Consider the following 21,228-nt stretch of genomic DNA (forward strand, 5'->3'; position numbering starts at 1 on the left):
TAACTCGGCTCACCGGTTTCGGCTCACCGGTTTTCCAGTGTTGATCTGGGGTATTGAAGCAGATAGTGTCCATATATAGATCCTCACCCTCTGCACTTCGGGGCACATGGCTGACTTCCAGCTTCCAGATGGTATTCTCTGCTGCCAAAACCTATTTTCTCTGCCTGTTTGGCAGTCTGGACATACTAGAGAATTTATGCTCTAGTGTTCAACCTTCAACCTGTGAGTGATGGGGAACTGGTGTATGAATATCCCAGCTCCCTCACTCCTTGGTTGAGGTTAACTCTGGGGTGCGTGTTCTACACTGGTTCCCAGGATGTCATCACCAAAATTAAGCATCCGCTGCCCACTGTAATACCTGGTTTGATAATGCATCTTTTTTTGGCTCCCTCTCTCCTCTACATCATTTCCACACTCCACTAGAGAGGTTCCTTCTCCTCTCAAGTTATTGGCACTCATTTTCCATCTCGACTTCTAAGAATCCAGATTAGACAGGCATTATTTCACTCGATCATTAAGTAGATCTTGTAGAAGCTGGATTTTCATGCCATAACCCCAAAAGTAGGCTTTTATGTAGACATCATGGAGGGTGAGGGCTGAGATGGAAGAAGAGGTAAAATTTGACCAAAGAAGAGAACCCTGGTGTGAGGGCTCCAGCTCTTAAAAGGGGGTCCTGGGTACCTGGAGGGCATTATTACCAGATGACAGAGGATCTGGAGTGGCTCTTGCTAACAAGTGTCTTGGGACAAAGAGCAGTTGCATGCGCAGAGAGAAACTCCCAATGCATGAAGAGGAGCTCTTCAAAGATGAATTATGAGAGGCCTATTACATAAATCAGGAGGCAGAGAGAAGCAAAGGAGAACCATTCTGTTGTATCAATGTCGGAGGGCGGTGACTCTTTGCACCTTACGTGCCAGAGAGAGTAGCTGACTAGGACGGCAATACCCAGGGATGGAAGGGCAGCGGCAAGACCATGAGAGGCCCCTATTGTCAGCCCATCAGAAGCTCACAACTCTAATGTCTCCTCTGCACTTTCACGGTCAGACCTCTCCCATCCTGTCTTGGGCTTCCCTCAGGTGTGTCTTCCTTCCTCCTCTCCATGTGGAGTGAATGAAGAGCTCTGGACAAGGTGGAGTCTGGGGTTTAGGAGACCATTAAACTATCTGAACATCTCTGATGATGACTTTGTGAAAATGCTCCTACCACCTGGAAGGATAAACAGAGCCCAGCAAGACTTGTAAAGACAATACCAAGTACAGTTCAGCTGAAAAGAAGGAGGAATGAATGTCTTCAGGTTACCACCTCCTCTGTGCCAGAGGAATCTTCTAAGCAGGCCAGATGGAGTGACATGATTTACTCATTCCAGATGTACCCACTAGGGACATGATGTCATGCTGGTTGTGCCCTTTGAGAGGGTGACCAGCATGGAGAGCAACTGGGAGATCCAAAACCCCCTGCCCTCCATTTACCAAGCCCTGAATACAGATTCAGGACTACTTCAGCCCAGAAAAAGGTGTACTATCTCTTTTCTAATCTGTCTGGCCAGAAAAGGCACCTTTTTCTAATTCTTAACCCATAAGGCGCACTTTTTTTTTCCCCTTTAAAAAATGTAATTCTTATGTATATATTTCCAGGGTATATGTGATGTTTTCATACAGGCTTACACTGTGTAAGGATCCAATCAGGGTAATTGTGCATCCATCACCTCAAGCATGTATCATTTCTTTGTGTTAGAAACATTCCAATTACACTCTTTTAGTTATTTTAAAATATAAGATAATTTAAAATAACTAAGTTTAATATATTTAAATATAAAATAAGATAAATTATTGCTCATTCTGCCGGGTGCGGTGGCTCATGCCTGTAATCCCAGCACTTTGGGAGGCTGAGGTGGAACAGATCACCTGAGGTCAGGAGTTTGAGACCAGCCTGGCCAACATGGCAAAACCCTGTCTCTACTAAAATTACAAAAAACAATTACCCGGGCTTGGTGGCAGGCACCTGTAATCCCAGCTACCTGGGAGACTGAAGAAGGAGAATTGCTTGAACCTAGGAGGCAAAGGCTGCAGTGAGCCTGGGTGACAGAGCGAGATTCTGTCTCAAAAAAAAAAATTATTGTTAACTATAGTCATCCTGATGTGCTACCAAATACTAGATCTCATTTATTCTCTCTAATTGCATTTCTGTACCCAGCAACCATGCCTATTTTATACTCCACTTCCCACTACCCTTCCCAGTCTCTAGTAACCATCATTCCAATCTCTATAGGAGTACCTTTTCCTAATGGGAACAAAGTCACTATGCAGGCTGGCAGCCTTGTTACATGCAGATGACCGAACTCAGTCCGTCTTTGAACTTGAGCTCTCATAGTAGCAGAGAGTAGAATAAGAAGTAAGAAGACCCAGCACAGCTTGTTTCATCTGGAAGGTTTTGCAGGTCTGAAATTTCTCGCCTGAAGCCTGAAGCTTATGCTGTTGAGAATCTGCACAGAGCCTCTGTGTGCTTCCTCTCAGGGTCCTGGGTCTGAGGAGTATCGGGGGAATGAGAGAAAAAACAGGGAGCATTCTTTCTCTCTGCCAGGGGTCTGGACCCCAAACTTTCTTCTAAGACCTTCTGTTCGACAGCACAGTAGAGTAGCTCTAGTAAACAATAATCTACTGTATATTTCCAAGTAACTAGAAGAGAATAAGTTTTTTTGGCTCAGGCTGGAGTGCAGTGGTGTGATCTTGGTTCACTGTAGCCTCCACCTCCCAGGTTCAAGTGACTCTCCCACCTCAGCCTCCCAAGTAGCTAGGACTACGGGCACATGCCACCACACTTGACTAATTTTTTTAGTTTTTGGTAGAAGCAGAGTGTCGCCATGTTGGCCAGCCTGGTCTCGAACTCCTGACCTCAAGTAATCTGCCCACTTTGGCCTCCCAAAGTGTTGGAATTACAGGCATAAGTCACCGCACTCGGCCTTAGAATAATTTGAATGCTCCTAGCATAAAGAAAAGATAAATGTTTAAGGTGATGGATATCTATCTCTATTATCCTGATCTGATCATTACACGTTATGTAAATGTATCAAAATATCACATATATTCCAAAAATATGTACATCTATTATATATCAATAAAAATAAATATTTGATTCTAAAGGTTCTCTCAAGCTCACACACCCAGCCGAGCTGGTCTTGAGACCCCAAGCTTCAGCCAGGGGTTCCCAAGGTTCCTAGAACGATTCTCAGTGTGATGGAGGCTGATTTCTTCTCAAATTCCCAAAGCTGGCAGACACCCAGCTGGATCCCACCTGGGCCTGATCACCTAGTTGTCTCTACAATAAATTAAGTCAGGCAGGCCCACAGAGGCTTCCAAGTGACCTGAGAGCAAACTTGTTCATTAGACAAAATTTACTGAGTGCCTACTCTGTGCCAGGCACTGGTGAATGCTGGGGAGCAACATTGAACCAGTCATGGCCCTGCCATCAGCAAGCTCCAAACCCAGTCAGAGAGACGGCCAATAAAATAAGCAACTACTTTACTAAGGAACATGGCTGTGGCACACAAATGACATTCATTTTTGAATGAGTGAGTGAATTCAAGATTCAGTGAATGAGTGAAGTACAGAGTATTGCGCTATCCTCGTCTGGAGGATGACAGAAAGCTTTCTAGAAGAGGTGATAGTACACCTGGAAGATGAATAAATTTAGCCATGTGAAGTGGGGAAGAGAGGAGTATTCCAGGCAGAGGAAATGGCAAATGCGCATGGCCTGGGATTAGAACAAGATGGGATGGCAGAACCAAGAAAACTCAAATCTGAATCAGTCAGCTTAGGTTATGGGGGCTGGGGTGGGATGGTGTGGAAGAGGTGCTATTTGTGAAGTAGGCAGGGCTGGGGTATGAAAAACCCATGTCATCCATGTCAAAGAGTTTAGATCCATTCAAAGAAATGGGACTTTTAAACATGCAGGAGAAGTTGGTATTTTCAGGCACCAAATTTAACCCAATGAGAACATTTCAATAGTGCCTTTATCCCTGTTTTCTGGTGATGATGGAAAAGTTGATGCCTTGTAGATTTATCAGTTCTGACCACACAAGTTACATGTAGATAAGTCACAGACAGGTGGTAATACTCTGAAAGTATCCCTGTGAGCTCAGGGCGTGGGGTTGAGAAGATGAATGAGGCCAGATCCCCTTCTATATCCACTAGCCTGGAGGGGCCTCACATTCAAGAAATCCTTGCCTACGGGGATCTATTGTGCACCACGAAAAATGAAATTCGTAGTCAAAACTAGGAACAAGTACCTGGGAGAGAAAGGCCCAGCCTGGCAGCCTCCAGGTAGCAAACCACAAGATAATGAAAATTATTGTACTCACAGGCCCCTGTCCTTGAGTTCTTCCAGCCTAGCTCCTTCCAAGATGGGCTTGCTGGATTCACTTGTAACACACTGGCTACCAACCATTCACCATCTCTGGGGTAAAGATTCCATGATCCCATTCTTGTACCAAGCCCAAGCCAGAGATCACAGATCTCAGGGTCTAGTTGCCTGGCATGATACATTCCTGACAGGGGTGGTGGAGATACATGTGTTAACACTGAACTCCAGAGTTGAGAAAGATGTGGCATCCAAAATGCAAAACAAGAAGACAAATAAATAGGAGGACTGAATGGGAACAGGGCCTTTACATTGTTGTTTTAAAAGTCTCACTCTAAAAAACTCCACCAGAGCAACCTTATTTTGAGGTCCCTTCTCCCAAAGTAAAGCTATCCAAGGTGCCCTGCAGGTAAAATGGCAGCTGTGCTGGACAGAACTTGCTAAAGCTAGACTATCACTTTGCCTGTGTGCAAAGCCTCCTGGGAGAATCTACAAAGGAATCTCTGCCTCCCGGGCCCCGGGAACTGACATCCTGAGTGCTGGAGTTATGCTATTCTCACAGTTCCAACGTGTCTGTGTTTCACCCACATGACCAATTGCTGAGAAGGCAGAAATGGTTCTTAAGAAATTCCAGAAGTCCCCCCTCCTTTAGGGCCAAGACGCACAAGATAAAGTTGGGAGAAAGAGTAGGCTCTTTATGGTGAAGCCTGCCCTAACATTTGTGAGGTCAGAGCAAAGTTATAGAAGAAGATCCATATATTAGATGTCTAAATGTTCATAAATAAGTCAGCAAACTTAATAAAATATGTTCTGTTATCTTGGTAAACATACCTTCAAAATGATCTGAAAGTTAGTTATGATTTTAGAATCTTGGACCATTTCAGAGTGCCAGGATGTGACATAGCAGTCGGGGGAGAATTTGGCCCCAGAACTATCCCTTTCTCTCCCTGAATCTGGCACATCCAGCACCATGATGGGGCTTACACACATGCATATAGATCCCTCAGCCTAAACATCCAAGTTCTGTCCAAATAGCTACCTTTGGACCTAGGAGTGTGGACACTTGAAGCATGCTCTCCCTGCAGGAGAATGGATCCATGGATGAGGCCTACAGAGACCTGGAAAGGGGCATAGGAGTCATTTAAACAGAGAATTCTGGGATCTCAGGTATCCAGAGAGTGGTTGAGGCAGGCAGTAGTCTTAAGGGGGTGCCTTCTTGGTCCCCCAGATTTCTCATCCCATATGGATGGTTATCTCTGGAGGAGGGCCAGAGCAGGGGTCCCTCCCATCTGCAGCTAAGCGTGGTACTGCTGGCAGAGGCCAGCATCAAACTTACTGTGTCATCCCAGCCACAGCAGGTCTGAATATTTAAAGAAACCGCCCCTCGTGCCTCCTGCCCCCCGCCCACCATCCTACTTCTAAAAGTGTGCTCACCTTCCCAAGTGCTGGCTTTCCATCGCCTCCCTTACTCCTTCATTTCTCCTAGATCAGCCCTAGACAGGGTTCTGGGGGCCCCTCTTTATTCCCAGTCACCCCAAAGCCCAATCTCCAAGCCCATTCCAAAGCCCTCTGTTTTGCATCCTCCCTCCCTCGTGCCCCCTCGATATTCACACGTAGGTAGTAGATGCAATACTCTAGCTGCCGTTGGCATATTCCACAAGGGTTTCCTGCTCCAACTTGGGCCCTAAGGGATTGATTAGGTTGGCTAGGTTAGGTCCCCTTTATGACAAAACCAAACAGAATTGATGCCCCCACCTGTCAAGGGCACTAAAAAAAACCAAAACTCAAAGTTCAGGGCCAAGTTTGAGGATGTGCAGAAAGGTGTGTGTTTTTTCTTGTCAATTGCGACTCTAATGATGGACTCACGTTGCCCGCTCTTCCCTTTCTCTTACACCTTACCTACCTACTAAAGGAGGAGTTCTTGCTTGGTAAGTGGATATAATCCGCAAAGACATGAGAGAATTTATTAGAAGCCACTCAAGAGCCTTAGCTACCTTCTACAAGGGGAAAAGGACACACACAAATATCTATAGAGACCCTTTTTTTCATTTATTTTTGGTCAGACTATTTGACTTCCATTTTTTTTTTTGTCCCCTCCTTTCTTTTCCCCTTTAGTTGAAAACTGCTAAAATGTCAGTTTGCGACCTTGACTTTATATTTAAAAAAACAAAAACAAACTCTCATCTTTATTTCATTTCTTTTCCCCATGTGATATTTGTTTAGGGTTCTATTCAGGCAAGTTTTTCTTTTCAAAACCAAAAATTGTTAAATTAATTGAGGATTTGGTTGAAGTTTAAAATTTTGGCTTTACCTGCTTTTATTTTTAATTTCCAAGATATATTTTTTCAGGCCCATAGTTCCATTTCTTTTTCCCCTTCCCTTTCCTTTATTTTTTATTATTGTTTTAGGTTGAGTTAAGGGTGTTTACACCCCCTTTCTATTGAGTTGACTCTTTTGTTTAATTCATTAGAAATTAAATTTTGTATAATTTCCTTTTTCTTTTGTTTAACCTGAATCGCATGCTTTTTCTCTGCATGATACCTAAATCTTCCAGTTATCCTAGCAGGGGGTAAAAAAAAAAAAATCTCCTTTCTGTGGTATTCTTTCAGGAATTTGTGCTTTTGTTTTTTGGCGTCTCTTCTTTCTTCTCCTCTCTCTCTCTTTCCTTTTGTTACAGTGCATCATGACGGTAAACATTTCTTGGTTATTTAGACACAGCCCATGGGCCCAGCGCTCAGCAGTGTCCAACGGGTCTTTTTGCTTTCAGATCACTGGGTCGGGGTCTGCTGCTGACCTCTTTACCAAAACAGCCAGCCCGCTCACCACCTCGCGAGGACGTTCCCAGGAGTACGACTCAGGCAATGACACGTCCTCGCCACCCTCCACGCAAACCAGCTCAGCCAGGTCTCGGGGCCAGGAGAAGGGGAGCCCCAGCGGGGGCTTGAGCAAGAGCCGGGAGCTCAACAGTGGCAACACCTCTGATTCAGGGAACTCCTTCACCACCTCCTCACCCCAGAACAAGGGGGCCATGTTGGAGAATCTCTCCCCAACCAGCAGGGGCAGAGAGTCAAGGTCAGTACACTGCACGGGGTGGGGGATAGAGAGTCTCCCACCTTAGCTCCACCTTCTCATGCTCTCATCCCAGCCTCCCCCACTCCACCCCCAAGATTCTTTTATTTGTAACAGAGAGAAAACTCAACTCAGACTGGCTGAATTGTTTTAAAACGCTAGTGGTACTAGCTTCAGGTACAGCTGGATTCAGGGGCTCAAAAATATGTTGCTGAAAATCTGTCTTTCTCATTACATCTCTTATTCTGCTTCCTCATTCTACTGGCCTTATTCTCAGGCAGATTCTCCCAAAACATTGTCAAATATGCCAAGCAGCTAACATTCTATCGGTTTAGCCAGCCAACAGGAGAACAATGCTTCTTTCTCAAAGATTTCAGCAAAACACCAGGACAGGTGCTTATTGGTTCTGTTAGGCCCAGCTTAGGTCATCTGCCCATCACTGTCCCAGGGGATGATATGCTCTTGGCCAGAATGTGTCACATACCATCCCTAGGGCTAATGAGTAGAACCTTCCCACATTCCTCTACAGGAAAAGCCAGGTTATTGGTATCAGAAGAGATGGAGGCTAGGCAGCAGAAAAGCAGATGACAATTTTACTAATAATCTTAGAAGAAAGTCTAACATTGGCAGGGCATGGTGGCTCACGCCTGTAATCCCAGCACTTTGGGAGGCCTGAGGTCGGGAGTTCGAGACCAGCGTGACCAACATGGAGAAACGCCGTCTCTATTAAAAATACAAAATTAGCCGGGTGTGATGGCGCATGCCTGTAATCTCAGCTACTCGGAAGATAGAGGCAGGAGAATTGCTTGAACCCTGGAGGCGGAGATGGCAGTGAGCCGAGATTGTACCATTGCACTCCAGCCTGGGCAACAAGAGGGAAACTCCATCTCAAAAGAAAAAAGAAAGAAAGAAAGTCTAACATTAAATTCATTGTAAGTCACTGTCATTTAAGAACATATCACAGTATTTACCCAAATGAATTGAAAACTTATCTCCACATAAAAACCTGCACTTGGATGTTACAACAGCTTTATTCATAATTGCTAAAACTTGGAAGCAACCAGGATATCCTTCAGTAGGTGAGTGAATACATAAATTGTGATATGTCCAGACAATGGAATGCTATTCAGTGCTCGGAAGACATGAGGTACCACGCTATGAAAAGACATGGAGGAAACGTAAATGCATATTACTAAGTGAAAGAAGCCAATGTGAAAAGGTGACACACTGCATGGCTCCAACTGTATGCCATTCTGGAAAAGGCAAACCTATGGAGAAAGTAAAAAGATAAGTGGTTGCCAGAGGGTGAGGGGAGGGAGGGATGAACAGGCAGAGCACAGAGGATTTTTAGGGCAGTGGATCTATTCTGTGTGATACTACAATAGTGGATGACTCTCATTATACATTTGTCCAAATCCATAGAATGTATAACACCAACAGGGTGCTCTGATGTGAACTATAGATTTTGGGTGATAATGATGTGTCAGCGGATGTGTCAGCGGAGGTTCATTGATTGTAGCAAATAGAGCACATTGGTGGAGGATGCAGATAGTGGGGAACAAGGCTGTGCATGTGTAGCAGCAAGAAGTATATGGGAGCTCCCTGTGCTTTCCATTCAATTGTGCTATGAAACTAAAACTGCTCTAAAAAATAAAGTTTATTAATTATAGATACAGATATACCATAGTATAATTTATCAACATATCAGAGAACATTGAGACGTCTCCATTTTTTTACCCATCTTAACACACTCACTAGATACAGTTTTCCTGCAGAAAACTCTTCCATACAGTTGCATATGAGCCAGTTGTAATTCTACTTCGTCACCCGCTTACTCTCTCACTCAAGAAATCACAACAAAATGCTAATCACTGAGGGTACTGTCATCATAATAGCTACTAAAATTTACTCATCACTTAGTCTGTACCATTCATTCTGTTATTTATTCCTCAACTTGTTTATCAGGCAAGTCTTCTCTACCAGACACTCAGCCTGGTGCTGGGGATATAAAATGGAACAGTCTCCTTTTTCTCAGGAGCTTATAATTAATGGGGCAGATGCACAGGTGCAGGATGGGTGGAAAAGCTTTGCTGATGCCCTCTGTCATGCTAACGGTGAGGTTTTTCTACTTCTGAGGGTGGGAGTTTGCCTTTGTTCCATGTAGCCAAGATTTTCAAAAGATGACTAAAGCCTTAGCACTGAAGCAGCTAACAGCTTCTTCAAAGACAGAGTACTCTTTGTCCCTAACACATACCCCACTTCAGTCCTGGACAAACAGCTTGACATTCACATGCAGAACAGTCTTCCCGTTTGCCTGCCCCAGGTCATCCCTGGCCTCAGCTCACACCCATGCTTGGCTGAGAACCTGAGCTGGGCCAGAGCAAATATCAGTGTCTCCAAGAACAGGCAGTGAAGTTCCCAGAAGGGAGGAGGAGGATACATGTTTACTGATATACTGCAGTGCTATTATACAGGAAAAGTTGAAATAGCAGTAACCACGACAATAATAACGGCAGTTCATATTCATTGAGCCCAAATCACATGCTAAGTACACTGCCAAATGCTTTCCAGAAATAATCTTCCTGAGCTCCTCAAAACCTTTATGGGATAGTACTATTTGTAACCCTTTTTTTACCTGATGGGGAAACTGAGACTCAGAGTGGTTGAGAAACTCAGTTAATAAGTGGCAGCACCAGGATTCAAATACAAACATATCCCCCAAAGAGGAACTAAAGCCTGAGAGACATCTAGCAGTTACCTGTTTAATTTGATCTCCATGGACAGCCAAATTAAATAATTTAGACCCAGCCTTTCACTTTGAAATATAAATGATGGTTGAGTCCACAGCTATTTATGTCATGCCACTTATGAGCAGAGAGGGCTCAATAAATATGGACTGAGTGGAAGAGACATCAGCTCTAAATCAAAGGAACCATAGACACTGAAGGCAGGGAGCTGGTGAGGTGGGAGGGGTGTGGGCTCTGGAGCTGCACAGATCAGGGTTTGGGGCTCTGGGTGGTGTTGAGCAAATAACAAACCCTTCTGATACTTCTCTGTAAATCTGGGGGTAATAATAGCATTGGTTGCTGGGTGCAGTGGCTCACACCTGTAATCCTAGCACTTTGGGAGGCTGAGGCAGGCGGATCACGAGGTCAAGAGATCAAGGCCATCCTGGCCAACAAGGTGAAACCCCATTTCTACTAAAAATACAAAAACTAGCTGAGTGTGGTGGTGCGCACCTGTAGTCCCAGCCACTTGGGAGACTGAGGCAGGAGAATTGCTTGAACCCGGGAGGTGGAGGTTGCAGTCAGCCGAGATCATGTCACTGTACTCCAGCCTGGTGACAGAGTGAGACTGTCTCAAAAATTAAATAAATAAATAATAGCGTCGGCTTCAGAAGGCTGTTGGGAATGAAATGATACTTGTGAAATTCTCTGAACATTGAAAAGGTCCCCAGGGAGTTGTCCCCAAGGAGCTCAATATCTGGGACAGAAGAGACAGCCTACAAGTATAAGATATAAAACTAAATAAGTCTATAGGGATGGGGGAAACATAGGAACTAAGGTCTGTGGTAACACATTGGAGGTCACCCAACCCAGACAGGGGACAGGGGGTGTCAAGCAAGGTTTTCCAGAAAGGGTGAGGTCAGGTTAAAGCCAGAATCGTAAGTAGAAGTTGCCAGATGAAGAGGGAATGGGAGAGGGTTTGCAGACAGTCAGAATGTTCTGAGGCCGGGAGACAAGGAAGAGAATAGGGATATTTCAGGGGGAACAAGTAGTCTAAGACAGCTGGAGTCAGGAGAGGAAAGAGTCAAGACCTGAGATCGGAGGGGTGAGCAGGGGCCAGGTCATCGTGAGCCTTGAAAACCATATTAATGTGATTTGAACTTGATTCTTGGCCCAATCCAAATAAATATGCCTTCACTGAGCGCCTAACGGAGGTCAGCCTGGCCCTAGGCAGGGTGGGAGTACAGAAGACAGCACCCTAACCTTCTGATAATCCTGAAGCCTCTGTCTTTTGGGAGGTCTCAAGTCCTCCATCTGCAAAATGGATTACAACAAAATCTCCCAAAACCAAACCAACAACAAGTCATCTTGATTTTTACCATATCCACGTACTACCGATATTCCTGTTTACTTTAATAAACTCATTTTTTAATATATAAGTAAAAGGAAAATTACATTACTATCTGAAATAGAAAATTAGAATCAAATGTCCTTGACCGGGCATGGGGGCTCACGTCTGTAATCCCAGCACTTTGGGAGGCCAAGGCGGGTGGATCATGTGAGGTCAGGAGTTTGAGACCAGTCTGGCCAACATGGGGAAACCCCATCTCTACTAAAAATACAAAAATTGGCTGGGCATGGTGGCACGTGCCTGTAATCTCAGCTACTCGGGAGGCTGAGGCAGGAGAATTGCTTGACCCCGGAAGGTGGAAGTTGCAGTCAGCCGAGATCATGCCATCGCACTACAGCCTGGGTGATAGAGCAAGACTCTGTCTCAAAACAAACAAACAAACCAAAAAAAAGAATCACATATCCTAAATAAAAAGTACCTATAAAAATACATATGATTAAAACAATGGATTTAATCCTACTAGTTGCAGTTGCCTACCCAAGGCTGAGTCTGAGGTGTGCTTCTCTCTCTTACAGAGATTACAAAGTGTAATCTCTGTTACAAACCGACCAGCACCCAATGGGGGCTTTCTCATTAATGTAATCAGAAGGACAGAAAAAGACTAGACAGGGAATAAACTTCTCACCATGTAATCTGATGTTACTTACCATCATGCCCATGCCTGATGACATCCTAAAATACTCCACTTGTGGCCCCAGTGGTATGTGTTTCACACTTGAGGAAATGTTAACCTGAATTGTCTACTTTTAAGGCATCTTCTATCTCTACTCCTCTAACATATGTGGCCTGGGAAGTCTTTCCAGAGAGAATAGGATGGGAAAAGGGGCAAGGAGGGTTCTATGAGAGCACCACAGCCTAAGCCAAGGTAGGGAGGTATTCACACAAGATGCTCCCAGAGTAGTGGGCAGTCGGTGCTCATGGACATTTTCCCTCCTGCAGGGGATTTCAGTCACCGTGTCTGGAATGTGCCGAAGTGAAGAAGTCCAGTTTGGTCCCATCCACAGCCCGGGGTTCACCCATGAAAGGGTGCTCCCGCAGCTCCTCCTATGCCAGCACCCGATCCTCCAGTCACTCGTCCCGATCCCCAAATCCCAGGGCTTCCCCCAGGTACACCCAAAGCCGATCCACCTCTTCTGAAAAAAGGTGAGTGTGGTTTTGACCTTTGCTCTGCAGCACCCTTCTCCTTAGGAAACTAGTTAATTGCAGAGGTCCTTTGACCAATGGGGGAGAGAAGTCAGATGAACTTAGGTTTGAATACTCATTTTGCCCATTTCTAGCTGGTGGCCTTGGGAAAGTCAGTTAACTTCTCTGAACCTCAGTTTTCCCATCTGCAATATGAAAAAATAGCAATTCTTACAAGAAAGGATTGTTCTGAGGACTATAAGACACTTAGAACAGTACACAGAACATAATGAGTATCAGTTATTATTGCTGCTATTGGCATGAGAATGAGCTAATGTGTATTAATTAACTTCTGCATAAAAAATTATCCCCAAACTTAGCATCTTTAAAACAAGTGCTTACTTAGTTCCTGATCCTGTGGATCAGCAATTGGGCTGGGCTCAGCTGGATGGTTTTTCTGATCTCACTGGGCTCACTTATATGCCTTTGATTGGGTTGGCTGGTGGGTTGGCTGGGGGCTGGAGGGTTTGAAAGACCCCAGCTGACTCATCTCTGCTCCATGTGGTCTCTCCTCCTCCAGCAGGCCTGTCTTGGTTTGTTCACATGGTGTTGGCAGAATTCCAAGAGAGAGTGCAGTATCGAAGTGATTAGCATCCCTTCTGCTATTCTATTAGCCATAGCAAGTCACAAGACCAGTACAGATTCAAGAGTATTCCTCTCAGTGAAAGGAGCTGCAAAGTCACATTGCAGGGGATGTGGACACTGGGAGAAGAAAAATTATGGCCATTTTTGCATTCTGCTACCCAGTTTCAATAGCTATTGGTAATTGCTTGATTGCCTCATGTAGAATAATAATGTAGCAGAATGAGATGTGAAATCTCAGAAATTGGAAGATTCTATCCAAACGAATCAGCCCATAAATTCAGGGAGTCCAGCTTTCCTCTGCAAAAAAGAAATTGATAATAGTACCTAACCCTAAGAAAGCTAGTAAGTGGCCAGGATAGTAGGCACAGAATAGAAGTTGTTGGTATTATTATTAACCACCCAGTGGGGAGGGACTTTCATTCTTCGATCGGGGCCCAGTTCCTCTGCCTGGCTTCCAGAAAGAAAAAGATCACTGCCCAGGGACCCGCCGAATAAAGCGCAAGCCGTCTTGGACAACCCAGGCGGACATTCAGCAGGCTCCTCAGAGGCTGTTACCTCTCCCCCAGGTCCTACTCCCGTTCTCCCAGCTATTCCTCCAAGTCTGGCAAGAGGAGCCCGCCCAGCAGAAGCTCTCGGTCCCGCCGCAGCCCCAGCTACTCCCGCTACAGCCCCAGCAGGTACCGGCCCCGCCCCTCAAATTAGGCCCGTCCAAGGCCCCACCCCCTTTGCTCTGATCCTCCTCTCTGGCCCCGCCTCCCCGTTCTCGGGCTTTCCTCCTCTTAGGTCTGACCCTGACTTAGCATTCTTACAGTTCCCTTTGTCCAATCAGGAGTGGCAGCGAGGCACCAAATATACCCTTCTTTCCTAATGTCTCCAGGCCAAACACTCCCACAGACATACCCGAGAATTCATATCCCCAGCTCTCAGCCTCTACGGACCATCCCTATACTCAGAGCCCCCAGTTCTTACCCATGCACCAGCGCCTGCGTAACATTCACGTCCTCACCCCTGCAGCACCTGCACCGCTGTGATGCCCACCTGCAAATGCTGACACCCCTGCACACGCCTAGCCCCTACCCCTACGGTACTAACAACCCTCGCAGACTCTTCCCGCAGCCCCGTCATCCTCCCTCCGGTCTCCCTTGCAGCAACGTGCATACCCCATCCCCTGACCCAGTCGGGTGGGAAAGAAAGGGAGTGTCCCTCTCCCACGCACTCACGCAGAAAATCCAGCCCAGCCCCAGCTCCCCAGTAACCCCCCGCGCCCCTTCAGGGAGCGGGATCCCAAATACAGTGAGAAAGACTCGCAGCAGCGGGAGCGCGAGCGAGCGCGTCGGAGACGTCGGTCCTACTCGCCCATGAGGAAGCGCCGGAGAGACTCTCCGAGCCACCTGGAGGCCCGGAGGATAACTAGGTGAGGACAGGGGGAAAGCGGGACCCATCTTCACCCTCGTTCCTACTCCCATTCTTATTCATTCGAGCCTCGGGCTCTCCCTAGGTGTTCTTGGGCTGGAATTCAGGATTGTGCGACCTTAAGGTCCCCCCAACCCCAACATCATTGAAATTATATGTCTGTTCAAAGCCGTGGGACTGAGTCTCCCAGCTCAACCAGGACCTGCAAGAAGGAGGCGGGGCCAGCCTTAAGAATCGGGTGTGGCCTGGGGGTGTGGCCAAAGCCTGAGGGTGGAGCTGGGGCCGGGGAGGCGGAGCTGGGGGAGAGAGTGGCATCAGGCCAGGGGATGGAGGCCAAAGCAATGTGGCGGGACGTTGGCCTGGGAGTGGATCAGGAGCAGTAGAGACAGACCTCTACCCTCAGACCTGTACACTCAGCTGTCAGGCTTAAATAAACCTATACGTAATTATACCTTGAACCAAGTGTGGAGAGGGCAAATAGGATTGCTTAGGTGCCAAAGGGACCTAGAGGGAGCCACGGTGGATAAGTCAGAGAGCGCTGGATCTGGAGTGGAATCCTGGATGTGCCACTTCGCAGGTAAGGTAGGAAGGGCTCTTACCTTCCTGAGCCTCAGTTTTCTCATCCATGAGATATTGGAGGAAATAACTCCCAGAAGTATGAGGATGAAATGAAAAGGGGCAAAAAGATATGAATGAGCTTTATAAACTTAAATGCAGAGCACACAATATGCCGTTGTTGATTGGTCAGAATAGGTGGATACCTTTCCTGGAACAGGCAAGGCCTCAGAAGAGAAAAGCTCTAGCAGAGTGAGTGCAAGCAAATTTCTCAGGCCTTGAAAGCTGGGAGAATGGTTGAATGCTACCCTAAGATTGGGTTGGGCTCTTCCTGCTGGCCTTCCAAGCATCTGCCACTGAGTCCAGAGACTGGACTGAGGAATCAGGGATCCTCCCTGGAGATGACTGGGAGGAGGAAAAAAAATGTGTGTCCCAGATAGCAAGACTGGGGTGATGGAGTCCCCTTCTCAAATATCCCACAGGGCACCCTGCCTCAGCTTGTAAAGAATTCCTAAACCCTTGGGAGGCCAAGGCAGGCAGATTGCTGGATCTCAGGAGTTTGAGACCCGCCTAGGCAATATGGCAAGACCCTGTCTCTACCAAAAATACAAAACACTAGTCAGGCATGGTGGTGTGCACCTGTGGTCCCACCTACTTGGGAGCTGAAGGGGGAGGATCATTTGAGCCGGCGGGGTGGAGGTTGCAGTGAGCTGCGATCGCACCACTGCATTCCAACCTGGGTGACAGAGCGAGACCTTGTCTGAAAAAATGTAATTAATATAATATAATACAATACAATATAATTCCTAGCATAATTTCTAAACCCACTCCCTTGATCCAACGTCACACAGCTAGTAAGTGGCCAGGATAATAAGCACAAAATACAAGTTGTTGGTATTATTATTATCTTTAGGGTCAACTTAGAGGAAAGCTAAGATAGAGAGTGGCATTTCCAAATGGCTGTCTAGTTTCTTTAGTCAATCTCAAATAATTCATCTTGATTGACCAATTCAGTGTTTCCCAATCTTCAGTCATTCACCAGTATCTTGACCACGTATGCATTGCCTGTTTATCAACTGTACTATTCTTAATTTTCTTTAAATAGATATGACCCTTTTCAAAGGTTCATACATTTATTTCTAAAGGAAACTTGATACAGTACAGTAAGTGGAAAATTAGCCTCTTTTGCCATAAATAGATGGTTCTAGTAAAAGTAAAAATAGTTAAACAAAACTATGATTAAAGTTTAGATGTAGATTCTGTTGCAAGCTGGAGGCTCTGAGCTCCAGGCTTGCTTCGTGGTGGGAAGAAAAAAGTGAGATAATCATTTTTCAAGACATACTAGCACTAAGCTGAGACTTTTACTTTAATGTGTTCTCAGGACTGCAAGAGAAGTGGAAAGGGAGTATTTTTTCCTAAGGGACTGGGAAAAGGGAGGATACTGGTTTCCCTTGGGGCAAGACTGGGGCTCGCTGCGGGGAGGCAGGGAGGGACCGGCCCTCATCCCTCCTCTCGCTGGTCTCTGCAGTGCCCGGAAACGCCCCATCCCCTACTATCGGCCCAGCCCCTCTTCGTCCGGCAGCCTCAGCAGCACCTCCTCCTGGTACAGCAGCAGCAGTAGCCGCTCAGCCAGCCGCAGCTACTCCCGGAGCCGGAGTCGGAGCCGGAGCCGGAGCCGGAGCCGGACCCGGACCCGGACCCGGAGCCGGACCCGCACGAGCAGCAGCTCTAGCTCCCGCAGCCCTAGCCTGGGCTCCCGCAGTCGGAGCCGGAACCGGAGCAGGAGCCGGAGCCGGAGCAGGAGCCGGAGCCGGAGCTACAGCTCAGCAGACAGCTACTCCAGCATAAGGCGCTAAGTGCCCCTGAGCCAGATGCCCTTGAGGGCCCCTTCACGCTGCCAGCCTCCCCCAACCACCTGCCCTCACCGCCTTCTCCTTGGTGACAGATAGTGAGGGCTCCTATACTTTGTCCTTCCTGCTTGCCTAGGGGAAGAGAAGAAGAGGGTACAGGGGTTTCACTCTCTAGATCAACCTGCTAGGAGCCTCTACCAGCACCACCCTAGGGCCCAGCTCAGGCCTGAGCATATGGAGAGAACCATCATCTTGTGGCACAAAAAAAGAAAAAAGGAAAGAAAACCTCAAGGTTTTGTAAGAAGCAATGGGTCTGTGACTCAAAAATTGAGCTCTGGCCAGGAAAATGTGGAGACAGTTCTTCTCCTCCACTGCTCACAGGAGGCCCGTGGTAATTCTCTTCACCTCCCCGGATGCTCCCCTCGTCCAACCTCATGGCTGCACGTGGATGGACCCCCATGTCGGGGAGAGGTGAAGGAGGAGACCAGTGGCAGTTCAGGTTCAAGATAAGGGGGTCAGGCCTTTAACTTCCTCAAACAGGCCAGAGCAAAGGCTGGAAGACACTTGGGTCCTAGAAGAAGGGATGTCCTTGAACACCACACATGGACATTTGACTTGGTGGGAGGTGTCAGGAGATAGGAGATGGTTAAGACGATAGATAGCAAAAAGGAAGGGGTCATTCTGCTGCTCCCAATATCTCAGCATGGTAAGGGGACAGAGCCCAGCAGATCCCAGCTGTGGAGAGGCCACTGCATGGCTGACACAAAACACCTCTTGGCTGTTCACAGGGGCCCTGCAACCTCACAAGAAAGGAGATAGTGGAAGAGTCAGGACAGGTTGGTCTCCAGCCCCACTTCCCAAATATGCCTCAGCCCCACTAGCTGGCACCAACTTAATTCCACGGGACCATCTGCTGAACATTCCCCAGTGCCATGGCTGGTTGCCAGGCCCCAGCGCCAGCCAGTCTGGCCTTACCCTTGGGTTGGCGCCTGCCAGCCCCCTCCCCTCTACCCAGGCTGCCACGCCCTGGATGCCACCCAGTGCAGCCTGGCACCTACCCACCCACCCTTCAGCTTAAGCCACTCCCCTTGCCTCTCAGGAATTTTGCCAGGATGGGGCACAGCGGCTCAGGTTTGGGGGAAAAGACCCGAATCCAGGGTGCCGGGGAGAGGGGCTTGGATGTGCCATGTCTTGGGCTCCTGCTGGCTTCTAAGATTTCTTGTCAGCTTGGGAAAGATCCACCTTTATTTCTGCCCTCACCCCAAGTCCCCCGTGGCTGGGGCTGGGCAGGGAGGGTAAGCTGATCTCCGACACACAAATACCACCAGCTGCTTCATCCACAGAAGGTGCTAAGAACAGGGAGGTGAGGAATAAGATCCTTAAAATAAACTCTTGGGCATCCCCCTCACCAGCTGACTGGCTTTCCGGAGGCTTGTGGGTGAGTTTCAAGTTTGTGGTGGCAACAGCAGCGGGACAGGGCATGGAGGGAGCGAGGGAGAGAGGACCAGTCCCAGCTTTTGGATATTTTGGGTTATGGGGAAGCAGGGGCCAAACATTCTTTATCCCTCCCACCCCAGGGAAAACATTTGGAAAATAGTCCTTTTTCTTGGAAGCAGTGACATCTCCTCTACCCAATCTTTCCCATCCTATTAATCCATGGGGCTTGAGACTGCCAGGCAGCCACCACCACAACAGCCCTTCCTCCATCAGAAGAGAGGAGCGAGGGCCCCGGGCAGCAGTGGACGACCCGGCCTCCCTATACCAGGCCTCTGGCCGAGACCTAAGCCCCGCCCACAAAGACTAATGGATGCCGGTGCTGTCACCACAGAAGGCCAGATGGCAGGTGCCTGGGATGGGGCAGGTGCCCCGGGGAGGGCATGTACAGCCACTGTAAATAACCCTCATCCCTGCCCAGGAACCCAGACTGGACTTCAGTCTCCCTCCATGGAGACAAAGGCTTCCCAGAGCCACCAAAAATCTTAGCAGGACAGCTGTGAGAGGCATCACAGCCTCGTGTTCGGACTGCCTTCATCGAGACAACTCTAGGGGACCATTTTGCCTGGGGCTCCTAGCAAACTTTTTTATTTATTTATTTATCTGTTTATTTATTTATTTATGTGATGACTGTCTCTCTTGCCATTAGCAGTATTGAATTATTTATTTATTTATACAGAGATGTGTGTGTGTGTGTGTGTGTGTGTGTGTGTGTGTGTGTTGGGGGGATCTCCTAAATTATTTTTGTGCATCTCCCTTTTCTGCTGTTTTTATTGATGGGATTTGAGAGGCCAAAGGTGAGTGGGCTATTGGCTTTCTCCCTGAAGGCTCTAAGCCTGGAACACCCTGGAGTTGGCCCAGAAGGAGGCACATCAGTCCCAAAATTCATCACTTAACCCAGTGTCCAGGAGGGTCAGGCATGTGCCCCAGCCTCCTGTCCCCCAGGTACCTCACAGGGGTATCAAAAAGATGCAAACAGCCCAGAGGCTTATGAGCTACGGTGATGAATTGACACAGTGGAGTTGCAACTTAGGTGGGGGTTGGAGTCGAAAGTTGGCAAATGGGGCCAAGGCTGCACAAAGTCGAAATCCCTTGTGAACGTCCCTTAGGGAGGCACCAGATTGGAGACAGATGTGCTATCTCCTAGCAGACTGATGAGGCTTCAGTTGAGTACTTACTGAAGTAGTTGTCTTGTATTTTGAGGGCCATGGTGGATAAAAATGACATCTGGTTTATTACTGGAATGGCACTTGGGGTTGACAAGGTGCTCATACCATGAGACTGGAGGTAGAAATTGAGCTGACTGAGGGAAGATGCACTTTGATCTCACCCTCACTCCAAGGCACATAGCAAGATCACTCCCCAGCTTCTCTGAGCACACCTAGTTGGTTCCATGTATGTTACACATGCTTCCACTCCACAGTACCTAATTTCTCTGCGTTCCCCTGAGATCTGAAGGCTACCTTGGGAAGACGCGTCAGCCATCTTGCTTGAGAACCACCAACCAAAAAGCAAAAGCCTTTATCTATGATATCTTGCTGTTCCATCAGGGGAAAGCATAAAGCTATTTCTAAAAGTAGAAAAAAAAATGGTGGAAGGAGCAGCCAGATGTTCCACAGGACCCTGCCAAGAAGGTCATTTCCAAACCCATCCTGGAAGGGCCCAGGATCCAAAGGTCATCAGTTCTGCTTATCTGACCAACTGGAAGTGTCTTCTGTCTGCTGGCCGGAGACAGCTCTTGCCCTTTCCAAAGTCACTGTCCACTGCCTTGCAATTGCCAGCTTGTCTGGTCCAGCTTTGGGTTTGGTGAGACTTTTGCAACATCCCTGGTTGTTTCCCTGGCAATGTGACTACCCAGCCCTAACCCAAAGCAAGGGACTGCCCCTTTCCTGGGGGAAGTTTACAAGAAGCCTGCTTAAATGCCTGCTTCTGGAAAATCTCTCTCTCTCTCTCTCTCTGTGTCTCTCAGTGTATTTCTCTACTTTCTTTTACATTTCCTTTTTTTCTATCCAAAAACAGTGTGCTTGTTGAGGCACTGGTAACCTTGATTAACCAGAACCTCCCATTCCTGGTATTGCTGTTCCTTCGCCCATTTCACCCTCATTACCTTCTGCTTCCAAGGAATATGACAGATCACCAGGATGCTACTCATGGTGAGGATTTATCTCAAAAACCAACATCCAAAATGGGAGGGGGATGTGGCTTGAGGTCAAGGACCATGCATCCCAAGCCTTCGACCTTCCCGCTATGGAAACGTGCTGGATGACAGAAACTGGATACATTGTTCCCTTTCCCCAGGGCAAAGTTCCCACCTCTGTGAAAAGGAGGGGTTTGGGGGATAAAAATTCAAAATGTTGGCCTGAGGCCTGAGAGTGTCCCCAAGACAGAGGGAGCTTCACTAAGACCCAGAGGGAAAAGGAAAAGAGCCTCAAACATTTTTAGGAAGTTCTCCGTTATGAGAGTAAAAACGAAAAGCAAGATTTGATCTCCCTTCAGTTAATTAGGCAATGCTAATTAACTCAAAGCCCCCACTTAGTAACATTCTGGTTCATTGAGGTTTGACCGTATTCCTATCTGCTTTCCTTCC

General features: G+C 47.3%; 1 protein-coding gene across 1 annotated transcript in view; it reads left to right on the forward strand.

The window, feature by feature from the left end:
- Positions 1-17,406, forward strand: part of SRRM4 (serine/arginine repetitive matrix 4) — a 177,660-nt gene extending 160,254 nt beyond the window's left edge. The window contains exons 9-13 of the mRNA XM_011928718.1: positions 7,124-7,428; positions 12,502-12,705; positions 13,896-14,006; positions 14,603-14,743; positions 16,826-17,406. Of these exons, the coding sequence (XP_011784108.1) occupies positions 7,124-7,428; positions 12,502-12,705; positions 13,896-14,006; positions 14,603-14,743; positions 16,826-17,153 (1,089 nt within the window). The 3' untranslated portion in view covers positions 17,154-17,406. The remainder of the gene's footprint in view (positions 1-7,123; positions 7,429-12,501; positions 12,706-13,895; positions 14,007-14,602; positions 14,744-16,825) is intronic.
- The last annotated feature ends 3,822 nt before the right edge of the window (positions 17,407-21,228 follow it).

This window comes from Colobus angolensis, unplaced genomic scaffold (assembly GCF_000951035.1).
Source record: "Colobus angolensis palliatus isolate OR3802 unplaced genomic scaffold, Cang.pa_1.0 Scaffold79, whole genome shotgun sequence".
NCBI classification, from domain to species: Eukaryota; Metazoa; Chordata; class Mammalia; order Primates; family Cercopithecidae; genus Colobus; species Colobus angolensis.